Source organism: Mus pahari, chromosome 1 (assembly GCF_900095145.1).
Source record: "Mus pahari chromosome 1, PAHARI_EIJ_v1.1, whole genome shotgun sequence".
Taxonomy (NCBI): Eukaryota; Metazoa; Chordata; class Mammalia; order Rodentia; family Muridae; genus Mus; species Mus pahari.
Genome location: NC_034590.1, coordinates 91,512,608 through 91,534,296, shown reverse-complemented (window position 1 = coordinate 91,534,296; position 21,689 = coordinate 91,512,608). Strand labels below are relative to the sequence as shown.

The following is a 21,689-nucleotide window of genomic DNA, read 5'->3' as shown; positions in this document are numbered from 1 at the left end:
AGAGAGAGAGAGAGAGACAGAGACAGAGAGAAAGAGAGAGAGAGACAGAGATAGAGAGACAGAGAGATGGAGAGAGAGAGAGAGAGAGAACCGGAAAAAAGGCATGGTGGTGTGTGTACATAAGCCAAGCATGGTGGTACATTGGTACATGTCTATAATCCCTTGGGAGGCAGGGGCAGGAGGATTACTGTGAGTTTGAGGTCATCCTGGACTAGAGACTTCAGTATCTACAGCAAAAAGGCCATAAATGAGAAGAAATGTATTATTTATCAGAGAGAATTTTTCAGATGATTTGTAAAAAATAATCTTGTCTTAAAAGAGGGCTTAATAAACACTGTGAAATGGGTTAAAGGGTGTTTCCTTCTTCTTTGGTAATATCTGAATGCTCACACACTGAACTGGGCCTAAGAACTCTGAGGTGGGTAGGGTCATGAAGGAGGCCAGGGCTTCACCAGTGCAGAGGGAGCAGAGGAGGGAGGAATAGTGAGCAGGTAGACCAGAAGGCCAAGGCACAGGAAGAGACTGTCAGGTGGGAGGAGATGAGCATCAGAGGCTGGGTGGGATGAAGGTCTACAGCAAGGAGCAAAAAGGGAAATCCCACCAGAAAGAAGCACAGAGCAAGTGCAGAGGCCAGTTCCGCCAGGTTGGCTGTAGAAGGCATCAGGCATTTGAGTTAGAGAGGAATGGAGCCAAATCATGTAGGATCTTACAGCTGTGGTGAGAACTTTGGCTTCACTTTGCCCTTTTGTTTATTTTAGTGTACAGGACATTGCAAATCTCATCTCCTCCTTTTTGGTCCATTACATCTGTACTTGTCAAGGCTGTGATTGGCTTATAAGTAACAGAAAATAACGTTGCCTGAATTACTTGAGCTGAGAGGAATGAATTTTTCAATAATGAGAAGTCAGAGGGTGGGGACTCCAGGAGCTGACTTAGGGCTTGGACAGAGGAGGGACCTTTGCAAGTTCCCATGGCAGGTGACCCTGGCAGTATGACTGTTATACCTGTGTTCAGGAGGAAACCATGGAACAGGTTGGAGAGACATGGCTCTCTGTTCTACCAGGCAATCAGCAGTGCTCCACCAGCCCCTGCTGACTTCCAGGCCACATTGGCCACTTCTTGGTCACAGGGTATGTCCCCAGCTGCAAGGGATGCTGGGAAAGTGTATGGGATGGGGACTTCAGTTTTTCTCAGATTAGTCCTCTCAACATTTTGAGTCAAATAATTTTGTTGGGAAACTGTTCTTTACATGAGCCTGGCTTCTGTTCACTAACTACCAGGAGCACAGCTCTAGTGGGTGTTGGTACTATTTTTTTTTTTTTTTGCACTATTTTACTGGGTTCTAATATCTCTACCTCCCTTCCACCCTCATTCCTTCCAACCCCCCAACACTAGGTAGGAGAGAAAGATTTGATGGAAAAGGGATGTAGACCTCTTTAGACTACACCCTGCTTATTAGGTGTGTCAATCTTTGTAGTCAAAATATCACCAAACAATCCAGCAATAGCAAATGCAACAGCAGCTGCCCAGGCCCTCTGAGACCCTCCCATTTATACCTTTACCAGAATCCCCAGAATTAAACTATCTGCAATTGGCAAAAATCATGCTCCTGCTAGTGCACGAGGCAAATCATAATCACCTACTCCCATAACATAACTGGGTTTTAAAAGAAACCAAAATTCTTACTACAAGGGGACAATCAAAACTGTTTTCAGGGGTTCCCAAAAGGGCAAATCTGGTAGGGAAACACACTGGTTAGAGCAACCAGGATCTATACTCTGGACTGAGCCAGTGGCTACCCTGAACAAAGTTGGTTCTTTATCATTTGTGCCACTGGGGATCTATTCACAGTCTCACTCTCCCTGAGCTATGTCCTAGCCCTTTTTATTTTAGTTTGAGGGGGTATCTTACAAAGTTGCCCAGGCTAACTCAAACTTGCTTTGTAACCCAGACAAGCCTTGAACTCATGACTCTCCCTCTGCCCCTCAGTGAGCTGGCCCGCACTATCGGGTCTGACTTCCTTTCATTCTGTAGCCAATGCTAGCCTCAAACCCACCATCTTCCAGCCTCAGCCTCCCAAGTGCTGGGTTAGGGCATACACGACCATGTCTGTCTACAGCCAGCTGTTTCTTGGCAAGGAGAGGGCTGCTTGTCAAAATTAAGCTTATCCAAGACCCCAAGTGTGCAGCCTTACTGCTTGCTGGGATCTCTCACAGAAGCCCACCACAGCTGTGGCAGGCACAGGCTACTATTATCTCTAATCAAGAGAGGTTTGGGGACTTTCCAGGCCTGTCAACTAACTGCCTTGTGGCAAGTTGGAGTTGAGAGTAAGTCTGGTGACCATAGTGTCTACACTCCTAACCCAGTCAGAGCCAGGCTGCCTTCTTTGTACACCATGTGGGAGGTGCATGACCTAGGTGACACATGCTCACAGTGTAGGGACACTTAATCCCGGCGGGTCAGCCTGCTTGTGCCAGTGCCACCCTTTAGAGAGGTGCACCACACCCACGAGGCCTCCAAGGCTAGCATCTCACTGGGACTATCCTGATACCTTGGGAACTAGTTTGGCTGGCATGGACAACAGTGTCAGCTTCGACCTTGCCCTAAGAGGAATACTTTGGTTTCTCAATGGTTGATCACAGACTGTCCCTAGCAGGGGTCAGACCTGAAAGGAGTGAGGGCTGGAAGGTCACAGGGACTGCAGTCACTTGTAGTGACAGTGTCCATGAGACGGAACAGATTTTTGAAAGAGCCTGGGCTGGAGTCAAGACTTCACTGCTTCCTGGATGCGTGACCTTGGGAGAGTCTCTCCCTCTCTGAGAGACAGTGGGGACAATGACATGTGGCAAGTTCATGTTCATTGATCGTTCATAGTCTCTAGCATGCTAACCTAGCTTCCCTTGTGGAGATGAAGTGGAAATCATGGATTGTCTTGGGTGATTTGAGTGTGACTAACCTGTTCCCAGTGCTAAAAAGGCTCACGGGGTCCCTGGTAGGAATGGCACAATACTCCTCTAGACCATGGGTGGCTGGACTTGCCAGGTCTGAGCTACCTTAATGATGGGACCATTGAAGCCATCGTTCTGGAACCTGAACCTCACTGTCCCCTGAGAGTGCGGACAGCAAACCAGTTCTGATGTGGTTCCTGTCCCACACCTTCAGATGGCTCCCAAGTGTCTGTGAGCAGAATCTCTGCTGGAGCCAGTGGGTTCCCTCCCTCCCTGGATTCTCCCAGGACAACTAGTTGGTATTTCCCATTCCCAGTCACAGCCTGGGCTATATGACACTGTCTCATAAAACAAACAAGGCCGGGAGAGCTGGCTCAGCAGTTAAAAGCACTGGATGCTCGACCAGATTACCAGGGTTTAACCCCAGCACGCATGGTGTCTCACAACTGTCCATGCCTCTAGTTCCAGAGGGAACTGATGTCCTCTTTGGCTTCTGAGGGTACTACATATATATGGTACACAGACATACATATAGCCAAAACCTCACACACATTAAAACAAACAAACAAACAAACAAAAAACCCAAATCCTAATAAACAAATTTATTTAGCTCAAGTTTCTGGAAGTTGATAAATCCCGATGAAGGGTCTGTGATATGTTGTGATATGTCGTGATTTGGCAGAAACATCACGTGGTGAGACAGCTCTCTCTCCCTTATGAAGCCACTAATGCAGATCCCCGAGGTGGCTCAGGAGACAAAGATGCTTTCTGCAAGCAACGTGGTAGAAGGATAGAACTCAACACTGCAAGTTATCCTCTGACTTCCACTTGAGTTCCTCACTGCCCTCACTGGGACTCTACTTTGACTATAGCACACGCACGCGCGCGCGTGCACACACACACACACACACTCGTAAATAAAGCCGGTAATGCCCACTGTGATAACTCTAATCCCATTTACTGCCCAGTTGAGACATCCCCAAATGCCACCATTTTTGTTGGTTTGCTTTGCTACTGGTAATGAACCTCCTGTGTGTTGGGCAGGCACTCTACCATTGAGCTACATTCCCAACCCAACATATAACTGGAGTGTTGATTTTCAATGTGAGTTTCAGAGGGGCTTTCCAAGCCGTGAGAATCACGTACTGGAATAGTGATCGTGACCATCTTTGCCTCTTCAAGCCTCAATTTACCTACCTTTTAAATAGATTATTATGATCCAGGTGTGGTGGCACTTGCCTTAAACCTCAACACAGAGGAGGCAGAGACAGGCAGATGTCTGTGATTTTTAAGGCCAGCCAAGTGAGACCCCCATGTCAAAACAAAACAAAATACCCCAAAATCAAATGAGATATTACTACTCCCTGGTTATGAGGATGACATGAAATGAGAATTATATAGTACTATGTATATATAGTAGTAGTATAGTATAATACTATAGTATTATGAAATGAGAATTATATAGTACTCAGCATGAGGGTCGGGGGATGCTTCACTTAGCAAAGTATTTTAGAATAGAATAGAATAGATATAGATAGATAGATAGATCTGGGCACAGTGGCCTGATTCTATACCTGCAGCATTAGATTAGAAACAGGCAGATCCCTGAAACTCACTGACTGGTCATCCTAGCCAGTCTTTGAGGACCAGATTCATTGAGAGGTCTCAAAACACCAGCTAAGGTGGAGTGCAATCAAGGGAGATACCTGCCAGTGGCCTCTGGCTTTTATATGTATGCACACTCACATGATACATGAACATGTGCACACACATACATACACACAATACTACTATTAAAGTGATAAAGTGCTCAGCATAGGGTCTGGTGCACAGTGTTAAGTACTTGAGGCGCTGAAGCTGTTGTTTAATAATGACAACAGGTGGGGATGGTGCATGTGTTGAGGGTTGTTGATAATAAAGCTATAATCAGAGTAGCAAGGATGGAAACTCCACCAGGTGACTCCAGCCTGCAGCCTAGCTGGGCCCAGTGTCCCCCATAGAGCCTCTAGCGTGACCCAGGTGGGACTGCCTTCCCCCCACAGGTATGGCAATGGTCCTTTCATGGCAAAGAGCCCAGCTGATCTCCACCCACCAAGCTAGACCCTCAGACAACGTGGGTCAGCCGCTGGCACCTGGCAGCAGCACCTTGCCTTCTCCACGGGGCGTCATCAGAGTTGCCATATGTGACAGCAAAAGGTCCAGGCCATTTGTGGTTTCCACTCTGGTCCTCAACCCATAACAGTGTGATGCCCAAGATTTCAACCTATGGCCTGGAAGGGAAAGGAAGGTGGGAACAACAGGGGACCTCAGAACGGACTCTCTGAGGCAGGCTTCAGTGAGACAACTCATTTAATTTGGGGGTCAGAGATGATTTAAACCTTTGGGGAAGTGGATAGGGATCTCTGGGGAGAGGGAGGGTCCTTGGCATTGGCCGGTCAGGGCTGGAGATGCCTCGTTTGTTTATGGAGGAAGTCCAGGTGCTGCTGATGGACAGGACTTTATAAGGGGGAAGGAAGTATAAAGATGCAGGGAAAGGACGACATGCCAGAACATGCAAGCCCCAGTCAGGAGGGAGTGGTGCAGCCTACCTCTCTTGAGGAAATACTTCCTGGGCTGGACACAGCTTGATAACCCCACTTCCTCTCTGAGCCGGGTCCATAGTTCCCTGGACCTACAACCATTCACTTAAGTTTGAATGTGAGAGAAACAAATGACTTATATCCCAACTATTGCCTGAGTGAAATTATACTACAAAACCAATTTGTTGTCTTCCCTGAAATTGGTTTAACCGAGTGACCTGAGCTTTGTCTGACAACCCTAGGCACTAGTCCACATTCCCCTCAGACTCTGATTTGCTGAATGCTGTGGGGGCTTCAGGTCTGGGCAGATAGAATTGTGTCCACCAATCTGAGCAACTTATCCAGTTTATCCAGTTTATCACTGATCATGCTGATTGGCTCAGAGATAGGCACATGACCCAGTCAGGGACCAATGCGTGTCAGCCTGGAGCAGGCCTTAAGAGGCCCCTAGAAGCAGAGAGTTAATTATTCAGGGTGCTTTCGTGGGGTTTTTGTTTGTGTGGTTTGGTTTTCTGAGACAGTCTCACTGTAGTCCAAGCTGGTCTTGAATTTGGATCTTCCAGCCTAGGATTACAGGCGTCTGCCCTCTATCCCCATGCCTGGTTTTAGGTTCTTGGGCCAACACTGTGAGGACACCATGGAAGGAAGTGCGTAATTCCCAGGCTAGTCTAGGATTTCTGGCCTGCCTGAAGGAACTTGACTCTCAAGGCAGCATGCTTGCCCACCCTACACCCCAGACATGTTCAAGGCCCCCCAGCTACCCAGTGGGATAAAGAACACACCCCCATCCAGTGTTTTCTCTCTTTATTTTCTAACAAAGCATGTGCTCCCCTGTCAAGCCGTCTTACCTGATCTCCCTATGATCTGCACACGGCACCCCACCCCCCAAGTCTGTTAACAGAGGTCAGATGCCAATGCCAACTAGGGCAAGGATTCTGGGAGACTGAGGTGGTAACAGACAGTGGCCTGTCACCAGGAGAGGGACTCGAGCCATCTCTGGAGCCTGTGTGCTAGGTCAACAGAGAGCAAAGACTGGGTAGGGTAGGGTAGAGCCAGAAAAGGATGCACGTTTCTATTCTGGGACCAGCATCTGACCCTAAGAACCCCATAGCCTGGGGCTGACCATAGGGACGTGGGCTCTGGCTTGGGCACCTGTGCCCCTGGCTCTTTGGACAAGGCCTAATAAATCGAGGCCCTGCAATGGTTGTAACGCTTCCGTTGTGAGTTCACTAGTTGCTGGGTGGGGGTAGGGATCTAGATAGCCTCCACCTCGCTGTCCGACTCCATGGTGTCCAGCGGCTGCAGCCTCAGGGAGTCATAGTTGGGGGGTGGAGTCCCCGGGATGGGCAGAGTCTGTTGGTCAGGGTAGACCTCGGCGTGAGGCCTGCAGCTGGTTGTGTCAGGCTGGAAGCCAAAGTTGGTGTGGGCCTCCACCAGCTCAGCCACCGTGGGCGGCGGGCCAGTGTAGGGTGCCTGTGGCCGCCTCCTGCGCAGGCCTCTGCAGGAGGCCACCAGCTTGATGATGGTGATCCAAATGAAGTCGATAATGATCTCCCCAAACTCAATGAGGCACAGCACTGAGCCTCCCATCCAGAAGCCAAACTGGCCCCCCAGGTTAGAGAGCAGCCACACGATCTGTAGGAAACGGGAAGATGAGGGCCCAGTTCTGCCCAGCACCGGGGCCCTGATCCCCACCGAGGGTATCAAGGATCCACACACCAGGCACACCCATGCTTACATTGTTGGCGGGTGATTCCTCAATGGTGCGGTAGTTGAACTCTTGGAAGTAGATATTGAGCTTGACAATACCCTTCCTGCAGGAGGCAGCAAGGCATGCTGGGACCATGTTCTGTCATCCCTCCCAGGATGGGTGCATGCATGCGTGCACCCTGTGGGAAGGGCACTCCATGACACCCTGCTCACTTCCAGTCTCAGTTGTTCCCAGGAGTGGAGAGATTCAAGCCAGGCCTGGAATTACTGCCCTTCCCCCACTTGTTCTGGGCCTCAGAGCCATAAAGGGCATCTGTGCTCAGCACCTGCCCTGTGGGTCTCTTCTTTATCCCCCATGTCTGCCATTTTTCTAAAGGGCCTTCTGGTCTGAGGTAGCCCCACTCTCTGTAGCCACTCTCTGGGCCTAGGGTAGCCCGGCCCCCACACTGTACACCCAAGAAGTGTGGTGCCTGGAAGACCTTTTCGAACCTCAGCTTGAGGTTCCTGGTAGTGCAGACCTTGCCTTTCCTGCGCTCAGGGCTTTTGTGTTGAATGGATGGCGTGTGTGTGTGTGTGTGTGTGTGTGTGTGTGTGTGTGTGAAGGTGGGTGGATGGGGAAGACAGCTCAGCTCAGCGTGTAAAGTGCTTGCCTCATGAGCCCGGTAGCCTGAGTCCATCTCAGGGCCCCACAGAGAGGTGGAAGGAGAGAGCTGACTCCACAAAATTGTCTTCTGACCTTCACACGCACACCATGGCATGTGTGTGCCTACCTACATACATACCACACAAATTGTTTTTTTAAGAGAGGAAGACTGGGGTGACAGAAAGGTGCAGACTCATGGAAAGGGGGCCCCGTCTGTTAGACACTGAGCCCACAGGCGCCTTTCCTCCCTTTCTCCTTTCTTCCTCTCTAGCCTTGCACTGGGTTTGAACAGCAAAAGCAATTCGGGCAGCCTTTCCATGTGCAAACCCTGCCCAGGGCACTGCCTCCTCCCTTTTCTGACTTCCCCAGCCCTGGCCACACTCCAGCCTCACCTGCTCAGGGTGATATTCGAGCTCTGGTCCCGCTCCTGAGACAGGACATGTAAGATCCAATCCTAGAACCCAAGAAGGCAAATGAGAAAATGGGACATGTGCAGGCGTGCCCATGTGTGTGGACACACACACATGCTCACACACACACACACACACACACACACACACACACACACACACACACACACACACACACACTGTAGCCTCTGCAGTCCTGTAGTGCTGGGCCAGGGCAGAAAGCAGCTTTCACCTTCCAGGACTCTGAGCCTTGAGCTGAGAGTGTAGGGTATTCACAGCAAGCTTGGCTGTGGTCAGAGGGAGGAGGGGCCCAGCTCTCCTGCTGTCTGTCCCCAGGCAGGTATTGTCTCAGGCTCAGTCCCTTCTCTGGTCACAGCACTTGCTGTTCCTTCTTCCCAGAATCCTTCCCGCCTGGCCTGGGCCAGCTCTGCCTCTGGCTATGTCTCTGGCTTCCCTGAGCTGCTTTCTGAAGTGCTTTCCCTGCTGTTTGCACACATTGTTTCTGACCCTCACTGCCTGGACTCCGAAATGACCTGATTTCGATGTGTCTGTTGTCAGGGCTCACGGACTGGGCTGTGGAAAAGGGAAGACTCTGCTTGTCCCTGGCATGGTGCCTGGGAGACCATTGGTGAGGTGGAAAGAAGGGAGGGAGGAAGGGAAGGACAGAAATGGATGAAAGGGATAGAGAAAGAAAGATGGAGGGGAGAGAGGGAAAAAGACCCTCTTTAAAGTCCCAGACTAGTTCTCAATCCAAAGATAGGAGAACAGGAACAGGCCTTCTACCATCTCACCTCAGAGGCCTCAGATGGCCAGTCAGCCATGGAGATGGTCATCTTATACTGGGTGTCACTGGAAAAGAAGCCAGCCTGTTACTGTCCCATAGCCTAGTGCTCTCTCATCAGCACCCGCAGGCCCCCATCACCCTGTGCCCCCATCACCAGCACCCGCAGGCCCCCATCACCCTGTGCCCCCATCACCAGCACCCGCAGGCCCCCATCATCACCCTGTGCCCCCCTCACCAGCACCCACAGGCCCCCATCACCCTGTACCCCCCTCACCAGCACCCGCAGGCCCCCATCACTCTGTGCCCCCTTTACCAGCACCCTGTGCCCTCCTCACCAGCACCCACGGGCCCCTATCATCACCCTGTGCCCCCCTCACCAGCACCCACNGGCCCCNATCATCACCCTGTGCCCNCCTCACCAGCACCCACNGGCCCCNATCATCACCCTGTGCCCNCCTCACCAGCACCCACGGGCCCCTATCATCACCCTGTGCCCCCCTCACCAGCACCACAGGCCCCCATCACCCTGTGCCCCCCCCCAGCACCCGAGGGCCCCTGGGACACACTCACTTGCAGGATTCCTTGCACATGCTGAGGCAGGTCTCTCTCTGGGTCACACTCATCTGCAGGTTTAGGTAGCAATAGGCTTCATGGGAGAGAGAGGGGTGGTCAGGAGCCAGGAGGCTGCTTCTGGGGGGGGGTGTCTTTCTTCCCCCAGGGAGCTTCTGCTCTCCTCCTAGGTCACCCAAGGGATACTCAATCTAAGTCCCTTGTTACTAAAATCATTGCTCCATATCCCTCCCCTCCTCCTTGCTGTCTTGCCCCAGTCTGGCATTGGGTGCCATCCCTAACCATCCTAGATATAGCTCAGTAGGTGAGAGTGTCTTCTCCTTTGTGCCTCCTCATCCTGTCCCAGAAGATGGTTTCTAGCGTCATGTACAGAAGGATAGGTGACCAAAACCAACCAACCAACCAACCAACCAACCAGCCAGCCAGCCAACCAACCAGCCAACCAACCAACCAACCAAATGTATGTTTTCCTCACTTGTATATCATATTGGTGGTAGGACCTACGCCTACTAAGTGACTCCATCCCCCCAGGACCCTCAATCTCAGGCTCCATCTCTGTGGAAACCCATTGCAAATTTGTCCAGTGATGAAGCCACCATCACAATGGCAGCCACTTCAGTGTTCCCTTCCAGCCCGGTTTCTATCATGCATGAATGCACATGCTGAGGATGGAGTCATGGTTTTGTGTGCACGTGCACACATGCACACACTGGAAGCAAGGTGCCTACTTATGAGCACACACAGGTACTGCAGTGGCACAGTGCTCTGTGCACGGAGACACAGCCTTGCCTTTCTTGGGTGCATCTGAAGAGACACACTGCGCACTCTCCAGCAGCCCCGTTCTCTGCTCATGTGTGTACAGGGATGTACATGGCACACATGCGTGGAGGCACAGGTCATCCGCACAGCTATGTGTCTCAATCTTGTACTTCATGGAATCAAGATGAGGAGAAGGAAGGTTCTTTGAGAAGAGAGCCCAAGGGAGGGCTTGTGGGCTGGGGAGAAGCCCCCTGGACTGGGGAGAGGCCCCCTTGGCTAGGGGCTTTCCCTCGCTGTTATCTGTCTTCCTGTGCTATACTCACCCCAGTCTGGGAAGTCCCTGCTGTTGCAGTACTTCTCCCCTTCAGGCAGTGGGTACAAGTAGTGGCCACAACTGCAGTTACGGATCATGTGGTCTTGGAAACAGGAATGAAGACAGGCCTGCGGATGCAGAACAGATCTCAGATATGGTGGGATGGTCCCACTCCACTACCGGGAAGAAGGAGCCCAGAGAAGTTACAGTCAAGACGGAGAGCTGGGGAACAGGAGGTGTGGCCTGCTGACAGCTGCAGCTACAGGCTCTGCTGGCAGGCCATGGGTGTTCTCCCACATGGGACCCCACGGCAGCTTCTTGGGGCCTGAACAGGGACTCAGGCCAGGTCCCAGCAGCCTCAGTCTCTCCATCCAATGCTGGGTCCTGTAGATGGCATAGGAAGGGTGGACTGCCTCAAACAAACGAGCTAACAGCTTATCCAGTGAAGTATCAGCACCCTTCTGAGGTCTGTGCACACGGAGACCTGGAGAGATGGCAAGCAAGCTGGCTCAGATCTGCTTTCTTGTGGCAGGGGTGTGGGGGTAGGGCAAGATACCCAAGGGAGGCAGAGGGGTGACCTTTAACGGATCAGAGCGGTGGGGGAGATGGAGTGGAGGGGACATGAGTCCCCGGCCCTGAGAACTGGTTTATAGTGAAGATACTTTCAGAACCCCAATGTCCACGGGGTTCAGCCCATCCACGGGCCAGCAATGTGTCCTGAAGCAAATGATCAACTTGTGAGCCTCAGTTTACTCATGGAGAAACAGGATACTAGTCACACCTGCCTTCCAAGGTTGGAGGACTCAGTACAGCATCAGGCACTCGGTAAGCAGTTATTACACCCGCTCCTTCCCTCCTGCGCATGTCCCAAGGGTTGACTACAATGGCCATCTGCTGCAGCCCATGCCCGCTCCTCTTGCCTCTGCCCACTCCCTTCTTCCTCCCCTACTCCCTCTCCTCCAGACCAATACACCTGACCTCTTCTCCCCGAGGGACCACTGAGGTCCCTATTGGCAGGAGATGGGGCTGGCCAGCCCATTCAGGGGTGTGGTCAGGAGACAGAATGGGGGGTCAGAGGAGAGGTATCAAGTTAGAGTGGTTCTGGCTTGGGCGAGTGGTTCACACAGACCTCAGTCTCTCATCTGGAAAACAGATGTCACCCCCAACCCTGTGCCTAAAGCACATTCAGTTCAGGGTCTGTGAAAGACAGTTGTCCTCCCTCCTACACAAAAGCCATGTGTCTAAAGCCATGTGCATCCCAGGGATGCCTTGAGGAGGTAACACATATAAATTGCTTGCTAAAGTACACGGCCAACCTGCTATAGGTAGCACACTCATAAATGCTGCTGTCACTGGCATATTGCTGTCACAAAGGAGAGACTGAAGAGATCAAATGAGGGAAGGCTTGCAGACTGTCAGCACTGACGCTCACACACAATTGGAGTTCCATCCTGGGTCTTCTTCCCAGGGAACACCTGCCAATTGGATGTAAGAGTGGCCAGCCCCGGGCCCTGGGTGAGAACCCAGCCCCCTTACCCTTGCAGCACCATGGTCCCATGCACCACTTACAAAACTGCAGCCAGGTCTACCTGGTGCTGCATGCCTGTAAATCCCCCTACTGAAAAGACAGAGGAAAGAGTATTTCAAATTTTAGGTCAGCCTGGGCTACATAGGGAAACCTTGCCTCAAAGAAGTAGATAAATAAGAAAGACAAGATTCGGCAGAGCCAGTCCAGCTGTCATAGGGTAAAGGGGACAGGGTCCCAAGGTCCCCAAGGTTCCCAAGGTCCCCAAGCCTGCACAGCCTTCCCACCTGGATGGAATAGGTGGTGTTGTAGTTACTGTAGAGATTCTGTATGGCAACATCGGAACCATTCATGGTGCAGGGACTGTAGGGCTCCCCCTTGCGTTGCAGCTTGTCCTGTGGAGAAAGGTGGCTCATGGAGACCCCTGGCAATCCCTTCTGTATGAATGCACCTCTCCATGGAGCCAAGTGGATGCTGCAAAGGACTGGAGAGTTTGCAAGTGCTGGAAGGCACAAGAGAGGCCAGCATCGTGCCAGGTACTGAGGTTTGCACCGAGCAAGGGTGGGCTGGGGTCATGAATGATATTTTCAGGCATGGGAGGGCAGCCTGGACAGGGGAGCTTTTCTCCTTAGCCCCCCCCCCACTCAGGCTGCCCTGGGGGCCCTGTCTTTACCACCAGCACCCCAATAGACGTCTCAGTTCCTGCCATGGCATAGATGCCCTCCTCTCTAATGAAGGGGTACGTCCTCTGCTCATGAAGCATCAGCCTTGCCCCTGCTGTGGACGCAAGGAAGGGAACATAGTCCTCCTGACCGATGTCCAGGATCAACTTGAGACCTGTTGGGGAAGGACAGCGCGGGTTATTGAGTTTGTATATCCCGCAGATGGAAAGGAGGCCATCCCCCAAGTGTTCAAGCCTTGTTCAGCCCAGGGGGGCCCCTTGTTCAGCTCTGGGGCCCCTAACCTCCTCCTCCTGGGCTCCTGTGCCTTACCTGTATAGTCTCTCGTCTGCACAGCACGACCTGCCCACTCATGCTGCCCATCCCACCCCACATGATGACACGTGACCTCATCCTCTCCTCCCCATCTGGCGTTGCTCCTTCCTGCTGTGCCTCTGAAGCCGCTTTTCCGCTTTTCCCTCGCTCTGTCTGGAATACTGTTCCCGCCCTCTCCTTTCTTTGTCCCACTCTTTCTTCAGGCTGCATCCAATATGGCTTCCTCCAGCAGCTTTCCTGGTTGTTCAGAGCCTCAGAGCCTTCTGTGTGTCCTCTCCCAGCTCTTGAACCTTCTGCCTGCCTCACCTCAATCTCTCAGATTCCCCCCCCAGCCCCCCACTGGGTGCCTGGTTTAGAAGCAAAGACTTTCTCCCTCACATCCCAGGGATCCTGGGGTGACCTCTCTGCCTGAGACGATCTGAGCCATCACTCCCTGAACACTTGCTACATACATGTGCTAGGGAGGTGTTTATTTATTTATTTAAGATGGGACCTGGCTAGGTAGCCCAGGCTGGCCTTGAACAGGTGATCCTCCTGTCTCAGCCTCTTGACTGATGAGGTCACAGGCTTATGGCTTTCTATCTGGCTATAAAGAAGTAGTTTTATTATAAAGTATCATATTGGATGCTCACAAAAGCTCATGAGGTACTGTAATTATCTCCATTTTACAGGTAAGCAAACTGATGCACAAGAAGCTAAGGGACCTCTCTCAGATCACACTGGGAGGAAATGGATTCTCTGGGGTTCTAACCAGGTCCACTGTGTCTCTCAAGTGAATTGCCCAGCAGTTTGTTGATTGTTTTCACCAACAAGGGCTGGGTGAAGGTGGTCAGCTCAGTGGGCCCCTCTCGGCCAGTGGCCCCGATAGTCCAGGAATGCCATCCTGGCTTTTGATGACTTGGGTGTGTGTCTCTGTCTCTCCAAGCTCTGACTTTGCAGCTGAGGCTAGCCTTAAACCTGTGATCATCTTACTTCAGCCACAGGAGTATACCACAGCAGCCAGCTTCCACCAGCCTTCCTCTAGAGGATAGCACAGTGGCGTGGGCATCAGTCCACCCCATGTGGAGGGAGCCAACCTCCACCCCAGGGTTCTTGGGGAAACCACTCACTAGGTTCCTCTTAGCATATAATCCAGGACCCATAAAGGCCTTGGCCTCTCCAGGTTCGCAGTGGAGGCTCAGTATTGGCTCAGAGTCTCTGTGCTGACCTTAGGCTAACCCTCAGTCTCATACCTGAAGTCAGAGGGTCTTTAAGCCTCATGTGGTAGCATCTCATAGATCTCCTTGGCAAACCAAAACTCACCAAATTCAGTCCCAGGGTTGGCAGAAGGAAGTGTCTTCTCTGTCATGCCCCAGTTGAAGATGTAGCAGTTGCCATAGTCAGGGTAGAAGATAGGCGTGAAGTTCCTAAAGACACAGGGAAGGAAGGCTGGAGGGCGGGGGAGCTTTCTCTGGGAAGAAGGCTCTCCCAGGGCACTGTCCTGCTCTGCTGAAGAGGGGCAGTGGGCAGTTTCTGCCTTTCATACACTTCAGAGAAGAGGCAGGAGGGAGAGGCTAAGTCAGAGCTCAGTTCCTTCCTTCTTGTCCATCCCCCAGTGGAAGCCAGCAAGGAGACTCCTGAAAGGCTGAGAGGAGGAAGGAGGGAGTCTGTACTGGCTGGTTTTGTGTCAACTTGATACAGCTGGAGTTATCACAGAGAAAGGAGCTTTAGGTGAGGAGATGCCTCCATGAGATCCAGCTGTGGGGCATTTTCTCAATTAGTGATCAAGGTGGGAGTGCCCCTTATGGGCTGGTGGTCCTGGGTTCTATAAGAAAGCAAGCTGAGCAAGCCAGGGGAAGCAAGCCAGTAAGTAACATCCCTCCATGGCCTCTGCATCGGCTCCTGCTTCCTGACTTGCTTGAGTTCCAATCCTGACTTCTTTTGGTGATGAACAGCAACGTGGAAGTGTAAACTGAATAAACCCTTTCCTCCCCAACTTGCTTCCTGGTCATGATGTTTGTGCAGGAATAGAAACCCTGACTAAGACAGAGTCTCTCCTGGCTGGGGCTGGTTAAGCCTCTGTGGCTTGTAAAGAAGAAATGTTCCAAGATGCCTGCTTCAGTCACTACACCTTCAAGAGGATGTGGCCTTGTCTTGACCCCTTCTGTTTTTGGCTTTGAGACTTCCCCACTGTGCAGCCCAGGCTGACCTAGGGCTGGGGATCCTCTGGCCTCTGGCACTCCTGTGTGCCCCTCTGCCTGGATTTGGGAAGGCTTCCTGCCTCTCTCTAAAGGAAGAGCTCTCTAAAGTGATGCTGTTGCCATGGTCGAAACTATCAGCAAAATCTCTCAATGCTGTTGATTAAATATGCAGTTCCAACTTCATTGTCTCACAAATAGTAAATTTGTTTTTTTAAATTTGTTTATTTAAATCAAGACCCAAATACCTTTAGTAGTTGTTTAATCGTATTTGGTTAGCAAGTCCTCTATGTCCAGTTTGACTGTGTCTCTTGGTTTAATAAGAAAAGTTCAGACCACACAAGCCTGACAACTGGAGACTGATTCGCAGGACCCATGGTGGAAAGGAGAAAACCAAGTCCCCAACGTTGTCTTCTGACCTCTGAGGATACCCTATGGGAGTCATGCGTGCATATGTGTATGCACACACACATAATAACAAGATTAAAATACATTTCTAATTTGGTCTAGGTAGTAATTAAAGGTAAGGTAGCCTTGTACAAACTTCATATCTCATAGCACACACGCTTTACCATTATCAAGAACTGGAGTCTAGAGGATGTGTGAAACAATGCCACAGACAGTCATCAAAAATGCAGATGGTGGGGACCTTGACTGTGTTAGTGACCCTATTCCTTCAGTAAATACATTGTGGGAGAAAAAAGGAAATCATCTATAGACAGACAGAAACTCAAAATTCACAGTGTGTGAGATCAAACTCTGCACAATCACTTCGTGTGTGCAAGCTACAAAGTGGATTTCATAGATGGGTGGAGGGCTGGAAAGGAGGAACAATGGTTGCCAGGGCCTGGGCACAGGGGAGGCTGGGTGGTGAGTCCCCAGAGGCTGGGGAGTGCAGTGTGGGATGAGTGATGGCAGAACTATCCCTCAGGAACAGAGAGGTCGGCTGCTGTGCAGCTCAGCAGGGCGATGACTGTTCATGACAACTTAGAACACATTTTACATAAGCTAGACATGGGCTGGCATGGTGGGGCATGCCTGTCAGCCAGCCTCTCTGGGTGCCGAGGAAGGAGAATCTCCAATTTGAGACCAGCCTGGGCTATGTAGTGAGCTTTTGTTTCAGACCACAAACCAGAACAAAATAAAAACAAACAAATAAAAACAAAACAAAAAATCAATCCTACAAAAATCAAAAACAACAACAAAACTGGAAGTGAGGTTTCTAAATCAAAGAAGGACAAACATTTTGGGAGGTGGAGGGGCCTTGATTTGTTCACTGCCTGTAGTAGCAGCAGGACATGGTCACACTGTCATGTCAGTACATGTGGGCACACGTAAGTATACACAGTGCACATGTATATATACTCCTATCCATTTTCAAAAAGATGATTGATTAAAAGGACCTGTAATCCTAGCAGGGGAGTGAGCAATTCTGCCACCTCTGCTCTGTGGTGTGGATGTTCTCATGTCCCCCAGAAGCAGCATTGAAAGTATGTCTCAAGGGGTTTCAGAATGGCTCATCCAGGAAGTGTGCTTGCTGACAAGCCTAACTTCCTGAGTTCAATCCCCAGGACCCACACTGTGGAGGGAGAGAGAGAGAGAGAGAGAGAGAGAGAGAGAGAGAGAGAGAGAGAGAAAGAACTGGCTCCCATGTGTAGGCTGAGCCATAAATAAATAAATAAATAAATGCAGTAAATGTTTTTAAAGTATTTTTTTTTTTTCAAAATAAAAACAAGCCAGGCGGTGGTGACGCACGCCTTTAATCCCAGCACTTGGGAGGCAGAGGCAGGTGAATTTCTGAGTTCGAGGCCAGCCTGGTCTACAGAGTGAGTNCCNGNNNCCAAAAAAAAAAAAACAAAAAACAAAAACAACCAACAACCAACAACAACAGCAACAAAAAACAAAAACAAAAAGACCCCCCCCCAGCAAAACCAGTGACTGTCTATGTAGCTACACTGTTCTTTTATATTTATTAAAAACAAGAAGAGTAGGGTAAATCCACCAAATGTGAGCAATTTAAATTTCAGCTGATGTTCCAGTCTTAAACCTTCTACTCTGTAATGTTTACTGAGCAGTTTCCAGGGCCAGGCCTGAGCTGTTTCTGAGCCGTCGGCTCACTTGGTCCTAGGATAACCAACTGTATTCTCCCTGCTTTCTCATGAGCCCATCCCCTGAGCCTCGGTCCTTGAGCTGTAAGGAGCCTTGCATGGCCCAGAGCAGACACAGAAATCCTACCCAGGCGCTGCCCCCGGCTTTCCCGGCCAGCATCAGTATATCAGGGGCCACGCTGCTCGACCTCTGGGCTTTGGTTTGCCTTAACAGTGAGGAGGATGAGTAATAGTTGGCTTTTCTTGGCTCTATAGACATGGGCACTGAGCTGTATGGAACAGGCTGGAAAACGGGATAGGACGCTCAATGCAGCTAATACCACAGCGGAGGCCAGGGTTAGCTCTCTGTCCCGTCTGTCCTCAAACATGGCTCCAGCTTTATGCGCTTTAAAAAGAAATCACATTATTCATTTATTTTTGAGGGGAGGCACACGTGGAGAGGCCACAGGACAACTTAGAGAAGTCACCTATCTTCTACCCTCTGGGTCTTAGGACTTGAACTCAGATGATGAGGCCTGGGGCAAGCTTATTTACCTGCTGAGTCATCTCACTGGCCTTAGCTGGTCCGAGTCTAAGGCTCAGTCTCTGGTCCAAGCTCCTCAGGACTCCTGCTCCCCTTGTTCCCTGACAGCCATCCCACGCTAGAATCCCTGCAGAAGCCCAGCCTTTGCTCTTCAATAGTCATCTTATGCCAGGGTCCTCACAGAAACCCTGTCCCCCACATTTGCTCCTTCTGTCCTGCTGTGCACTGTCGGGGCCATTGTCCCCATCTGTGAATTAGGCAGGACCCCCCCTCATACCCTCCAGAGGGTCCTTGCTGCTCACAGGCTTCTTTACCTAGGCTCTGCCCCCTCATTCACTGCAGCTGAGCACTACTCCAGTTGTTTGCAAACACAGACCTCTGCACATGATGATCGTTGTGTCTAGAATCTTATCTAACCAGCCCATCAAATAGCTGGTTTCTTCTTTTCCTTCAGTTTCATTTCCTCCTGAGACCTCAGTCCACCCCTGCCCTAAGCAAAGTGATGGAGCTCGGCTGACTATGACGAGGAATTAGGAATGGACTCCCCCTCAGATTTCTGCTTCTTTATTACCTTCAATTCAGTACAAGACTGGGAAATCACCCCATGTTATAGGCTTACGCGTCTGTTACCTCTGCTGTGGATCCTGAGCCGGAGGAGAGCCATGACCTTGATCTGTGACAGCCAGAGGTCAGAATAGTCTGCCTCTAACTGACTTCTGGCTTTGTCCTTTCCTAGCCCAGCAAGCTTGAAGATGTCCCGAATGACTCTATTAGTACATCCCAAGGACAATAGCAGCAGCTGCTACCTTCCAGGACTGAGCTGAGGGCGAGATGCCTAGCATACTGTGATGTGAAAAGCCCCTTTGCTGTCCACACCTCTGTTTCCAGGACCTGGCACACAACGCAGCAGCACACAGACAGTTGGTAAATATTTGTTGAATAAATAATGTGATAAGGACACTAGAGAGATAGACAGAGGGGGGAGGGGCGTGTAAAGGTGGGTTAGGGAAGGTGTCTGGACCAAGGTGAGGTGAGACTCGAAGGATGAAGAAGAGGTGGTGGATTCTTGTAGGTGGGAAAGGAAAGGGCATATCGTGCTGGGGGCACAGCACTGGCAAAGGCTTGAAGGGGAACAGGTGCACCACTGTGTCTGTATACTGTGTGGGTCATAGCTAAGACCACAGGCAGAGAGCAGAGCAAACAGGCTGCAGCCAGGCCCTGCTCTGAAGGGAGAGGCCTCGCCCCAGGCCATGAGGACACAGTGTTCCCAAGTGACTGTCGTGGGTAGATGGCAGCCCAGAAGGGAGCAGAGGCTGCCAGGGTGTGGCCAGTTCCCTCCTGCAGGCTGCCCTCCAGGTTATCATCTGTGCCAACTATTCATGTGTTGGTGATGCCTGTCACCCAGTGAGGCTGTGCCCATCTCTGATTCCTTCTAGTTCCAGAACCAGGGTCCCCTCTGTAAACGTTTTCTGGGACATGAGCCTGGGATGCAAGCAAGCCTTCAGAAGTGACCGGGAGCTACCCAGGGACACGCTTGCTCACTTGTGGGGCCAGATCCTCTGGAGACTTGAGCTTAGGAGCGCCACACCAGACTGTACAACATATCTAGAAGAGGAGAGGGGAGGGAAGTGGGGCAGAGGTAGGAAAAATGGCTGTGTCAGTAAAGTGCTAGCTGCTAAAGCATGAGGACCCAAGTTTAGATTCCTAACATCCATGAGTCTACTTGCCCCCTCCCCCACATCATGTGACCACTTGCCCACTCCATCACATCATGTGACTCACTTCCAGAATAAGGGCAGGCAATACCCAAGCAAGGAAGATGATGCCATGGGTGCTATAACCTGGCCACCATGTGCCACCAACTCTGATTCCTTAAAGGTGACAGCTGGCCTCTCAGCAGGCCATCGCCCCTGCTAAGATCAAACAGGTCCACCCGCATCAAGGCCTTTCCACAGGACATCCACCCAGTGCTCTGAAGCATTCGGGGTCGCCCCCAACAAAGAGGCTTGAGAAATCGTCCTACCAAGGAGAGTCCATGTTCTCCTGAGCTCCTGGATGAAGTCCTAGACAGGACAATGTCACTCGGGAAAACGGATGCAATCAGAACAAAGCACATTGTCTCCTTCCTCAAGACATGCTAGTTTGCATTCTTTACAGTTTGCCTCTGTTGTACTAGGTTCTGGCCCAGGACTCTTACACTCGAGGCAGGTGCTCTGCTCCTTGACCTATATCATACTCATTGTCTTAGTTTTGACAGGTTACAGTTGTGGGACAGGGTACCAGGGGATCAAAGAGTTCTATGCACTGGGGTGTGTGTGTGTGTGTGGTATGTGTGGTTTATATGTATGGAGTATGTGTTTACATGTATGTGTGGTATATGTGTGTATGATATGTGTATGTGTGGTATGTGTGGTTTATATGTATGGAGTATGTGTTTTTTACATGTATGTGTGTTTGTATGTGTGTGGTATATGTGTGTGGTATATGTGTGTATGATATGTGTGTGTGTGGTATGTGTGGTTTATATGTATGGGATATGTGTTTGCATGTATGTGTGTGTAGTTTATATGTGTGTGTGCCCATGTGTGTGCACATGTGTGCACTCTTGCTCACAGGGAGAGTCCAGAGGAGGATGTTGGGTATCCTCTCTCATTCTCTGCCTTATTCCCTTGAAACAGTCTCAGTAAACCTGGAGTCAGACTATGAGCCAGAGAGGCCTTAGCGCTGGGGCCACAGGCATGTGGAACCAGACCCAGCTTTTTACGTGGGTCCCAGGGATACAAACTCAGGTCCTCATGCTTGCCTAGGAAGTGATGGCATCCCTGGAGCCATTTCTTCAGTCTCCTGTCTTTGCCACTTTTCAACAAATATGAAAGAATTCCACAATCAGCTTAAAAAAATGTGATGAGAATTTGTCCCAAATGCCAGGCTCAGATCTAAGCACTTTATCATAGCTCAATTCATTAAATCCCCCAAGAGCTCTATTAGGTCATTTCACTCACCCCATTTGTTAGATAAGCAAACTGAGGCATAGAGACCTAAGTAGCTTTCTGATCTCCCACTGCCAAGATGCAGATTTTTTGGTAAAGACCCTTGTAGGGTGTGAATGGAGACTTGACTATTGGTGATATGGGCACAGCCATGCCCAGGACCCCAGTGCCTCAGACCCAAGAGAGTGGCAAAGTCTCCCTGTGTGAGCTCAGAGGGATGGAAAGACTTCCTCAGGTCCAAGTGCAAATATTGATGTTATGAGCAGAAACTATCAACCATAGCTCTCTCCCCTTGAAGAGCAGGCTTGAAGACTGCACTTCCACAGAGGCTGCTCCTACCAAGGTCGCTAGACCTGTCTCCTTGATCCAGCTGTATGTCATAAGCCAGGCCTCCTTGTCTATCAGTATGTAATAACCTGTCTCCTTGTTCTGCTGTATGTGGTAACCCAGCTCCTGGTACAGGTGTTTGTAATACTCCCAGCTCCTGGTACAGCTGTATGTAATACTCACAGCTCCTGGTACAGCTGTATGTAATACTCCCAGCTCCTGGTACAGCTGTATGTAATAGTCCCAGCTCCTGGTACAGGTGTTTGTAATAGTCCCAGCTCCTGGTACAGGTGTTTGTAATAGTCCCAGCTCCTGGTACAGGTGTTTG

At 50.7% G+C, this 21,689-nt stretch overlaps 2 protein-coding genes across 3 annotated transcripts in view; one reads left to right on the top strand and one right to left on the bottom strand.

The window, feature by feature from the left end:
• Cog7 (component of oligomeric golgi complex 7) overlaps nucleotides 1–17,025 on the top strand; it is a 73,774-nt gene extending 56,749 nt beyond the window's left edge. The window contains exons 18-19 of the mRNA XM_021199366.2: nucleotides 4,172–4,176; nucleotides 17,005–17,025. The gene's annotated coding sequence lies outside the window, so the exon portion shown is untranslated. The remainder of the gene's footprint in view (nucleotides 1–4,171; nucleotides 4,177–17,004) is intronic.
• The window catches only part of Scnn1b (sodium channel epithelial 1 beta subunit), a 58,735-nt gene continuing 43,360 nt past the window's right edge, over nucleotides 6,315–21,689 (bottom strand). For both annotated transcript variants that reach the window (XM_021213545.1, XM_029545549.1), the window contains exons 5-13: nucleotides 14,539–14,642; nucleotides 12,915–13,078; nucleotides 12,529–12,636; nucleotides 10,727–10,844; nucleotides 9,645–9,720; nucleotides 9,082–9,139; nucleotides 8,273–8,334; nucleotides 7,266–7,341; nucleotides 6,315–7,162 (exon numbers count right to left, since the gene is read on the bottom strand). In XM_021213545.1, the coding sequence (XP_021069204.1) occupies nucleotides 6,782–7,162; nucleotides 7,266–7,341; nucleotides 8,273–8,334; nucleotides 9,082–9,139; nucleotides 9,645–9,720; nucleotides 10,727–10,844; nucleotides 12,529–12,636; nucleotides 12,915–13,078; nucleotides 14,539–14,642 (1,147 nt within the window). In that variant the 3' untranslated portion in view covers nucleotides 6,315–6,781. The remainder of the gene's footprint in view (nucleotides 7,163–7,265; nucleotides 7,342–8,272; nucleotides 8,335–9,081; nucleotides 9,140–9,644; nucleotides 9,721–10,726; nucleotides 10,845–12,528; nucleotides 12,637–12,914; nucleotides 13,079–14,538; nucleotides 14,643–21,689) is intronic.